Source organism: Melanotaenia boesemani, chromosome 6 (assembly GCF_017639745.1).
Source record: "Melanotaenia boesemani isolate fMelBoe1 chromosome 6, fMelBoe1.pri, whole genome shotgun sequence".
NCBI classification, from domain to species: Eukaryota; Metazoa; Chordata; class Actinopteri; order Atheriniformes; family Melanotaeniidae; genus Melanotaenia; species Melanotaenia boesemani.
This window is the reverse complement of record NC_055687.1, coordinates 17,405,970-17,417,331: the sequence shown is the minus strand read 5'-3', so window position 1 is coordinate 17,417,331 and position 11,362 is coordinate 17,405,970. Positions and strand designations below refer to the sequence as shown.

Here is an 11,362-nt window from a genome sequence, read left to right as displayed (position 1 = left end):
AACTCTTGTTTTTCCCTCCACTGAAGTAACAACTGAGGATGCTTTTTTATTTTTGAATTTTATTAATTCAAAAAGTATTTACACAATATTTACAAAATGGCAGTTTTTCATGTCAGATCTGTATAGGAGTGGAAGTGGGGTGGTGGGAGAGGGAATTGCAGATACACCTTCAGCTTTGATGTTAGTGAGCTGCAACATAAATTATGAAAGCACTGCAGATGTAACAATACTTACTAGTGAGAGTGACTAGTTGCACGTAGCAAATGGTCACAAACATTTGACATAAAAGAAAAAAAAAAAAGAATGGGAAGAGAAATACTGGTTAGAGGTTTGTGGGAGAAAGAGCATCATGCAGGGGAGAAGATGGGAGTAAGAGAAAGTGAGAACAGAGAAGAGAAATCCAAACAAAGACGAGTTTAACAGAAATGGTAGGGAAAGAACGAGTGAAGGGAGCGAGATGGCAGATCTTCCAGTGTCACGCATCAAGGAAGGAGTTACAAAGACTAATGGAGGTATACAGCAACATGGGAGCAAATAAAAACAAAATACAAGAAAAATGAATCTGGCACCAGAGAAAAACAACTAATGAAAATGTGCATTGTTAGTCATCTAAAAGTGAATTTTCTTGGGGATAAGAAACAATCAAAAGAGGAAGAAAAAAAAAATCCTGTGGCATATAAATCCTGAGGCATCAGAAGTACACAATTTAATCCTGTGTAAAAACCTTACAGAGGTCAAGCTGATCACATACATAAGTCATTTCTTAGAATGAGCATATAAATCACAATATGAATCTATAGATTTTATACATTTTTAAAAACCCCAAAACGATCTGGGAAAAGTTTGTTCTGTATGTCCAGATGCACTTTTTAATGTTGAGGGATCCGTCTCAAAATAAAGCTCTGAACAACGCTGTAGATGAAGAAATCTGTCAATCTAACAAACATAAAACAGATTATTTGTAATTAGCAAGGAAAAAAAACAAAAAAACAAAAAACTAAATAATATTGCTCATTCCAACAAACTGTAAGCTTATTAAGTGCAAATGCACCTGGACAAACAGAGGACAGCACAGGGTCAATCATCAAGCAGTTTCTGAAACTAAACAGGTGTCATGTTGCACATAAATGCATCTTAAATATTTGAGTTAGCAGCAAATCACATTAGCAGCAGATAAACACTTTCCAGATTTCATTATGTAAGGCTCCCATGTATTTAACCAGCTGCATGGCTTCAACGTGAGTCAAACCAAGACTTGCTCACAATTCACTCTCCCCGGCAGGCGTCTGGAGGAGGTTCACCCACTTTTCACTCCGTGTGCTCCTGCAATGCAGCAGTGCTACAAGCTGAAGAACAAGAGGCGTGGTGGTGTGTGGGAGGAGGGTTCAGGGAGTGAGGGGAGGGAGCAGCAGAGGACAGAGTAAATGAAGGTGGAAAGAAAGGACATGAGATTATTAATACAAAACATCTGCTGAAATAACAGTGATGGACATTTCATCTGGGAATACACATGTGATCTGCTAACTTATTAATTTGTTGTGTTAATATCAAATGGCAACTGTAGTCCCAAGTGCCAGAAAGATAACACACTGCCTACAGGGACATTTTCAACAACCATTTTGTTCATATTATGAAGTCTGTTCTGGTTTAACTACCATTTGATCCGCCAGCCACTTAAATGTTTCCAGGCTGTGCTAAGATTTCTCCTCCACTACAGCCACATTACATTCAGACTGCATTTCAGCTTTATAGTCACATAAACAATTTGTTGAAAACCTCACACTTACCCATGTGTGAATTAAAACAAAAAACAACCAAAAAAAAAAAGAAAAAAAAATATATATACTATGCACTAATTCAAGGAAAATCACAATATTTACAATAATATATTCGGTTCCAAAGGAAACATGCAAGCCTGCACCAAATCCTACTCCAAACAAATATACCATCCTGGAATAGTGTGTCTGCAGCGATAATTAATACTATGTAATATGAAAGAAGAAAAGGGTTTAATTGTGAGGAACAAAGCCAACCTTCAGTTTCACTGTCAGCACAAATATGTAAAATAAAGATCTAATTTTCAGGGTATGGTGACAAGAAGCACATAAAACTGTTGGCTTGGACTATGTTTTTCTTATTGTTGCCCTGTCCGGTTCTTCCTTCAGTTAATGTAACAAAGCTTTTTCCAATCATCGTGTGTAGAACTAGAATTAACCAGCTTTCCTCTGGCCCCTGAAAAGAAAAAAAAAAAAGCCCCCAAAAAAATGGAATATTCACAGATGGGAGAACTTAGTCCAGACAGTTCTTATGACCGATCAGGAAAACCATCTTGTTCTCTAAATTAGGCCCCATTGTAGCTTTTATTTGACACTTTTCACAACTATTAGGAAAAGGACATAAAACCATTAAACTGCACTCAATTTACAAAGACCTTTACATTTCATTACTGCCTAAATAAGTCAAGAACTCAAATACTTTTGACTTTCAGACAGCAGCGTGCATCGGTGGAGTTAAAATTAAAGTTTCTTTTTTACAACTTAAGTTTAGGCATTTTAGGATATTTCCTGATTTGTTACGACTATTTGCTCAAAAATCAACTTGTAAACTTTACTTAAACCTTGATAGCATTTCCATAATTCTTTTTCCAATTTTTAAGGAGAAAAGGCCAACACTGATATCCAAAAGAAAAACAGAGAAAAAAAAAAGACACACAACATTTAACACAGAAGAAATGAGGCAACATCTGTTGGGCCGTCATCCACCTCCTTCCAGAAGTCCCTCTTTCTTACCAGCCTCGCAGACATCAGAGCCAGGTGTAGCATACAAACCACTTGTTACTCCTCCCTGATGAAGCTGTAAGGTTTCCCTCTGAAGTGCTGCCATGCAGGACTTGAAAGCTGAAAACCGAAGCTTCACAGCCCGATTCTTCTGAACGGCTATCAAGGTTGTTGATGAAAAACGGGGACTACTGTTGAACAGGGCTTTGCTGGATTCCAGGTGGTATCGGGAACTTCTGAAGCAGAAACTCTCTGTGTGGGCAACTGTGTCTCAGAAGATGAAGCTCAACTTTAGAGGTGAAGGAATGTGGATTTCATCTGATGACCACTTTTCCTTTATCATAAACAAAGTCAATGAGCATCAGATTGAAGCTTCTTCCCAGTGCTGATTAAACATTTTGTAACTGTGACCAGTGGATTAATACTGCCACATCAGGAACAAGACTTTAGGCCTGAGTCCATTTCTTTCATAGGCCACATGGAGAACAAAGACAGGATGAGGAGCCAACTGTAGACACCGTAAAAACACAGGATGCAGGGTAGGATATACAAACCACCACCTCTTCTATCAGAGGAACTGCTGGCATCTTCTAAGAGTCTTTACGCGAATGAACTGACTTGATTCTGCAGGCTTGATTCCAAACAGCAAAGCGTTGGGAGAATGACTTGACTGACAAGACTTGAATCTTCAGGTCTTTGAGCTGTTGACTTGAGGAGGGAAGAAAACATAACAGAACACTGTTAGCGGTGAAATCTGATTGGGATAAGGGAAAAGGAACCATGAGGGTGAAGGGCCTTCCTGCTCTGGTTCACTGACTTCATGGTATCTAAGTGTTTTGTTTACAGTATCCCAAAACTGAACAGTTTCTTCTTTTCTAGCCTCGTAGAATGATGAGACTTAGGGCTAACTTGCAAATCTGTGTGACAGTGTGTGCAGACATGTTCTCCCTCATTTTTAAGAACAGTTCTAATCTCTTATGTTAGAAAATTAAATCTGCATTTGAGGTCTGACAGCAGCTTACACTTCTATCTTTCTATGTGGGTCTTATTGGTGTTGACTGCTTCTACTTCATCTGAGCTGGCTGGGATATCTGAAGTGGAGTGCATTCAATACATCAGGATCCATGATGGTCCCTTAGATTGCCCCTTCTCTGAACTAACCCCAACCCTCCCACTCAGGAAGCAGCCAAAGTAGCTGTGCTGGCTTTGCAGTCTATCTTTGTGGGATCAGAAGGGGTGAAGCTGGCACCTAGGCCAGTTAAAAAGGCCATACAGGAGTCTAAACATTGGAAGCCCAGAGTAGTCTGCACATACTGAACAGGCAGGTCAGGTCTGAATCTGTGGACAAAGGAAGCAAAGACACAAGTCAGCCTGCAAGAACCTAAAATTTGCAATACAAATGTTTTTGGAGTGTAACTTACGTTTTAACTATAGCCCGAAGTGCAACCTTTCTCTCTCTCTCTACAAACTTGTCAATGAGATATGAAGCCATACGTGGGGCTTCCAGGTAGAGCTTAAAGAAACGGCGATAGTTGCCCAACGCCCAGGCAGCACGGAGTGCAAGAGCATGAGCCACACACTTATCTGCCCGGAGTGCTGGGGTCAAGTATACCAACTCAGTGGTCAGATCTGCAGGGGAAAATGAAGCGCCAGCATTGTAAAATAAAAAAGAATGAAAGGAATAGATTTTTATTTTTTACATCTAATGATTTAAAGAACATTTTTCATCACCAAAGGTGTTTGCTCACCTCCAGAGTTTTTAGTAAAAATGTAATACAACAATCTATAAGCTGTAAACTCTCCAACGTTCTCTGAGGGATTTTCCTTGTACAGGGCTTTCAGCTGAGTCTGACACTGGTTGAACTCCTCGTGGTCTCCCTAAAGAAAGTTAACATTGAGCCAGTATTGAAAATATTGCTATCATTTTATGGAGGTGTAACAGCACTGCCATAAGTAAAACTGGACAGGCTCACCTTTTCCAGGGCAATGCGTGCATGACATTCGTACACTTCCACAGTGAAGTCAGTACGAACTCCTTGGACCTGGCACAGGTGAAGAGAAAAATAAAGCAAATATAAAAACAGAAATAAAGACGGAGGAGGGGGTTTAAATAAATCAAACTTTAGAAAAACCAACCGTTAGGTCTTGCCGTATAGATTTCATCTGTTCACAGGCATAGGCGTAGTCCTGGTTGGTTTTCCAGTGGGTTTTGACAGCCTGCAGAGACTTTCTAAGCACCTGGGTCAAAGCAAATCACAATGAATTGTTTCCTAAAGATTGTGAAACCTAACTGTGTAAAGGTAAAGAACAACAAACATCGAAGAATTATGTTTTAGAGAATGGTAACATGAGAGAAAAACTCACCTGCACAGGGCGCACAGTGGAGGAGTCAGGGGCACAAGTGAGCCTTAAGTAGGGCTTGGTGATGTCCTGGCATGTACCTACAATGGGGCAGTCCTCCCAGCTAAGGCCCTCCTGTGTTCCATCAGGTAGGTCCAAGGCAGTGATTGCTAGAACCAGCGGCTCTGAACGCAGCTGTTTGTGGAAACGAGCTGCTCTGCTCTGCTTCTTAGCTTCTCTGTCCGGGTCGTGGAAATCCAAACCGGCATTCCCACCTTTCCTCTTCTTCCCACCGGCTGAATTTGAATCATCCATGTTTCTGAAAGAAAAAAAAAGTTTGAAGTTTACACTAACTATCTGAAAAGCGCCAAGAGAAATGATAAACATTTCAAACATCTTGTGATTTACCGCCTTCCTCGGTTAGCTTTTCCTCCTCTTCCTCGTCCTCTCTCTCCACCTCCACGTCCTCTATCCCTGTCATTTCCACGACCACGTCCTCCTTTCTGACTACGTCTTGACAGTTGAGGCCGTAGGTCACTGGAGATGCTGCTGTCTGACTGTGAGCCAGAATCACTGGGAGCACAGATATACAAGACGTGAGCAGGTGAACAGGACGACTTAAAAACCCAAAGCAAGGAGAGGAAGCTGTTATACCTCCGTCTGTGCCTTTGGTTGCTGCGGTCTCTGTGACGATTGTGTGAAGGGGATGGTGAGCGAGAGGAGGATCGGGATGAACTAGAAGATGGGCTTCTTTGAGAAAAAATATTTCGGTAGTGGCCTAATCTGTGTCCAGCTCCTCTGCCTCTTGAAACAGAAGCCAAAGTACTTCCACCACGGTTAACTGAACTGTCTGATGTTCTATGGTGTGGAATGGCTTCCCAACGAGACTGCTTGACTTTCAATCTACAGAAGAACAAAGACTCGCATTTCAGGCAAAACTGTCAACAACTCACAAGACGACCACTCAAGCTTCACTCAGCAAGCTTTAACTTGCTACAAACAATTACAAAATTCACAAACAAATCCACTGCTAAACTCACTCTGGTAATGGCTCACGAGTCCAATCAATGGTGTAGGCAGAGCCATCCTTTAACCGCTCCTGCAGGACTTCTTTAAGCACCTTCTCTGTTCGATCCTTGTCTTCCTCTGTTTCACATGCTGTAAAGCAGCGCTGCACATATTCCTTCATTGCTTGGGGCCAATCCTGGGGTCTGATGACAAAATAATTCAAAGTCAAAATACCATTTACAAATATGAAAGAAATCAAATTAGTGGAGACAGAGCAGCTCTCACCGTGTCTGAACACCTCCAGGGGCAGCACTCGCAGTAGCTGGAGATGAAGGTGTTGGATTCAACCCTGAGGACTGCTCACTTTGTTGGAAAGCTTGACTGGAAACTGAGGAACACTGAACCTGATAGGGCCTCTTAGGAATATTGAACTTCACAGCAGCTGTCCCTGGTGCTTCTTTAAAGCAGAAAATTTTAAGTCAAAGAATCATCTTCTTTTGGAGTTCTTTCCATTTAAATAAACATCTTGGATGGGGAAAAATACTACAGTTTAACTTTAGTTGACCAAATAAACCCTAAACACATCCACTATCCGGAAAAAAACAAAACAACTTACGTTTCATACGGTGCCAGAGTTGCTGTCCATGTTTTTGGTTTTTGTTGGCCTCTCCCCTGCCTAGCCCGGGTGCATACTGATTCTGCATCTGTTGTTGCTGTGAGTTATTCTGAGGGGGTTGATAGGTGTTCTGGGCCTGGAAACTTTGGCCATAGTTTGGCCTTCCCTGGGAATGACTGTAGACTTGCATCTGATTGGGGTCACCAGGTGGGTACGACATGGTGTTCGTACTGTAAGCATTTGGTGAAGGGGGAGGGGGGAACTGGGAATTGGGTGGAGGAGGAATAGGTGGGGGAGGGGGAGGAGGTGGGTTTTCTGAAGTTGTTGGGCTTTGAGGTGGCTGGGGAGCAGCAGGGGGAGGAGGTTGTGATTGGGAGGAGTAGCTGGGAGACTGATCTTCCATTCCAGGGACTGGAGGAGGCTATGAAAGGATTAAAAGATGATTTAATATTACAATGAAATCCAATTGTCTGGAGATAAAGAATAAACAGATGTCCCTGGAAAGTGAAATTACTGTTGATGACATCAAACATCAGTTAGATAAAATCTGCTTCCAAGCTTCAAGATTTAGTGGAGTCACCAATCACATCCACTTAGATATAACTTTATGAGGAGCTTACAGATATTACAATCCATATCCAAAATCGGACTTTAGTAAGAAATCTAATACCGCTTACCTGTCCATTAGAAGTTGGAGTTCCTGGGTATGGTCCAGGAGGTACACCATACTGATTTGGTGGGTACGGAGCTCCATACTGGAAATTAAGGGAAGAAAAAAAATAAGGCTGGGATATATTTCCCCACTTTTTTGGGGGGTCACATCAGTATTCTGTGGACTGCACTATACAATGCTAAACTAACCGCCTAACATTAATGTGCACACTCCAGGCAAAAGTCTCCATAATAACTCTAGAACAAATACTTTCCAAATAAACACCTTCAAGCAATCTAGAGAAAATTATTTTTTTTCATATTGCAATATCTATATTACAGAAAATGCAACATCACACAATTCTTTTCTGTACTCACTGGTCCCATGGGGTAGTAGTAATTGTAGGGGTATGAGTATCCAGGGTAATGCTGCTGAGTTTGCTGGTACCACGGATAGTACTGTTGCTGCATGGCAGCAGCTTCAGTTACTGCTGGCTGAAATTGGCCTGCCTGAAATTAGCAACACACACAAATACTCTTGGCATTACAGAACAATTCAAAATACAGCCAAAGTCAATCAGTAGAGACAGGACTGACTAAGAAAAGCACATAAAAGTGCACAAAAACTAAAAACTATCCACCATGAGATAAAACACTTGAATCACTTTCCTGATCATTACCAAATACGAATAGTGCAAATCAGTATTTAGTAGATATAAATACTGATATGCACTATATGCTCAAGTTATGAGCATACAACAAAAAAATAAATAAACTTAAATGCTCCTTTCAGACATGGAAACCATTACATTAATATGAGTGAGCACCTTGGTCTCTTCTGAGGAGCAGGTGTGATAGTTAATCTGCTTGCTAAAATCTTGTAACAACTGTGCGTTTCTCTTAGCATGGATAAAGTCTGATCTGCATTATGTCATGTAAAGAAATTTGTCATACGACTATTTTCACAGAAATGTGACAGATTGCATGCAGGTTTTTCACAAGCTCCAACTCACCATCATGAGTATGTCTAACTGAATCTGTGAGGAACACCAAAGTGACCAACGTCTAAATGACTAATAATTAACTAAATAATTACTACAGCACTCCATCTGAAAAGGACAAAATACAAGAGATGAAGACACACCTCTGCAGTGGCCTGGTTGTCTTGTGTTGACTTAGCAGAGTTCTGACTCTTGTTGATGGATGCAAGGGCTTGTCTTGCTTTCTCCCACTCTGGATTTTCATGGACCTGAGCATCTCCAGAACCATACGACCTGCCAACAACATAGGTAAACTTGTCAGATTAGGAAAACTTTTGGAAAATAACTTGACACATAAAGAGATTTCTACCTACATTATAAATATAAATCATTAAGTCATACAATACAAATGTAATTACAATAGTAACTTAAGTTGAGACATTAAAGGCTGTAAGTTATTTAAAGTCTGACAAATTTTGATATTTTAGACATTGTGTGTTAGTGAGCTAGAATTTTCTGGGACAACTGAAGGGAACAAAGAAACAAATGATCCAGCATAAAACCACACTTGCGAGTTATTATTCTTATTATTTTTAAATAAAATCAAAGCACACAGGGGTTGAAGCAAATAGTCTCCCATATAAAAAAAAAAAAAAAAAAAAAAAAAAAAAAAAAAAATCCAAACCGGTTTGGTGAAAATGTAAGTTCTTCCTGGTTGTCAGTATTTTTTATAACTACGAGCGATACATTACATTTAAAATCGCTTCAGTATGTTTACACAAATATGTTAACAAAATATTGAAATTAATAGTATCTAAATGTAACTTAATTAGCTCATTTCAACATATATATAAATTATACAAACCTTATGATGCAACAAATAATTGGTGCATTTACAATAATGATTACTAAACAGATTAATTGTAAACCTAATAATCTGCAGGGTCTCGCCACAACACCAGTCATTTGCATCAGAATATATGATCTAGAACGAACACAGCTAACGGGTTAGCATTCTGTTAGCTAAACCAACGGCCTGCAAATAGAGCTAGCATATTTTAGAGGTGCTAACACTTGTCAACAGCCATCTACAAAAATATCATTAACGCCAGCTTAAAATTTAATCTTAAGTACTCGATGCCGACATAACAAATATCGACTATGTAATCTTCTTATTTATTACATTCACGATGCTGATATAGAGTTGACTTACCAGTTTGTTGTAGGGGCTGCTTGTGCCGTGTTGGCCGCCATTTCACCACAGGTATAGATTAGCGTTAGAACGCTAACGCCAGGGCAGTTGTTAGCTAGCTAAGCTAGCTGGAGAGCAAGAAACTGGGCTAACGCCGTTGGTGTTAGTTCCTCTATCTCAAAAGGTAAACAAGTCCGATGAGGTGTCAAATTGTGTAGCTACGACGGAAACACTGAGTCGATCGCAAATTCATCACCTAATCATCAAAATAAACTTTAATACAACCTAATGCAAGCAGCAAATAAAAATAACAAATAAAAAACAGAGTTAAAGTTTGAACATTTATCCCTTCTCCGTTGACGACCAACTTCGTCTGACTGGACTACAGAGATACAAAATGGCAGATAAGCGAAATTGGCCAAGTCTAGTGACGTTTGCTGTTGGTTGTTTTTCCCTGCATACAGTTCTTCAGGTAGAGCTGACGTCCGTGTTACCCGGATCTTCTGTCCCACCCCCTAACAGGTCAACCAATCAAATGCAATTTCAGCTTTAAATCAGTGCCCCATTCATCTACTGGCTTGTCCATCATAAGGAACGGGGCGGGATTATAACCTAAAACCTGGACGCAGGACCAAATTTGCTATATCAATGGACGATCATCAACTTGTGTGACAAGTATAGTGGTGAAAAGAAAATATTCTCAGCAATCATAATATTAACAATGACCATGTAAAGAAATAATAATAATAATAATAATAATAATAATAATAATAATAATAATAATAATAATAATAATAATAATAATAATAAACGGGAGAGAAAAAAATAGGACTTGGAAAGATTAGAAATGACATGAGTGTGTTTCAAGGCTGGGTGGTTTCCACATCCATGTGCATAAAGTGACTGCATTAATAAAATCTGTCCTGTTTATACTATCTTTTGGGTCTTTACATGGTCTGTCGGGTCCATGTCATTTATCAGCAGTGCATTATGGATAGTGACTCTCTGCCGTCTCTCCTCAAAGCAGACATGCAGGTTTTTCTTCTATTCTCCGTCTTCTTTGACTGATATATAATTTTACTGATTGGAGGTTGGATCCAGGTGATGCAGACTGGTGCAGATAATGGAATTTATATCGCAAAGGCTCATCAGAATTGGAAACCATGAACTGCCATTAAGTCCTGTGGTGGCTATAAATATTCCTACATGTATATTCCCATTTACACATTTTATTTATATGTCACTTAGAAGATCCAGTGACATGTGGGCAGCAAATGCATTCAGGGGTTGTCTAGGATATATGTGTCCAAGTAAAGGTGTCCCAGGTCACATTTAAAGCACTGACTCCAGGTATAAAAGGTTTCCATGTCAGCTTATTTTCTGTTGTTCGTCAGCCTGTTTTTCTGGCTATGTTTAATATCTCAGTAGTTGTAATGAATATTTGTCATTGTTTTGAGTCATTTTGCTTGATATTGTTACATTTTGTACCTGTTTGTGGTTTGATGCACAAATAAATAATACTCCTATTCTTCTAAAAAATCTCTAAGGACCTAAGGCCATTTTGCCAGAGCCTAGTTGGGCTGTTCAGCAATCTTTTTATTTACATGTATACTTTGAAATCTAAGAAGTTGGCTTTACAAAAAGTATGCAAAAGTGTTGTCTTTTATTTTCAAAAGTGTTATCTAAAAGAAGAAAATCAAACATTTTTGTAAACTTTAGTGACTTGAGTACAATTAACTAGAATGATTTGAGTTTTCAGAGCTCAAATTAACTTAATAAATACATATATATTTATAGG

At 39.5% G+C, this 11,362-nt stretch overlaps 1 protein-coding gene across 1 annotated transcript; it reads right to left on the bottom strand.

The window, feature by feature from the left end:
* Positions 1-5: 5 nt before the first annotated feature.
* On the bottom strand, positions 6-9,990 carry leng8 (leukocyte receptor cluster (LRC) member 8). The gene is made up of 15 exons (XM_041988625.1): positions 9,586-9,990; positions 8,537-8,666; positions 7,771-7,902; positions 7,419-7,496; positions 6,742-7,162; positions 6,411-6,582; positions 6,158-6,328; positions 5,772-6,020; positions 5,526-5,690; positions 5,142-5,436; positions 4,914-5,015; positions 4,751-4,819; positions 4,526-4,655; positions 4,199-4,406; positions 6-4,115 (listed from the first exon to the last, which is right to left on the bottom strand). The coding sequence occupies exons 1-15, from the start codon at positions 9,624-9,626 to the stop codon at positions 3,953-3,955; spliced, it is 2,526 nt and encodes an 841-aa protein (XP_041844559.1). The 5' UTR covers positions 9,627-9,990; the 3' UTR covers positions 6-3,952.
* Positions 9,991-11,362: the final 1,372 nt, after the last annotated feature.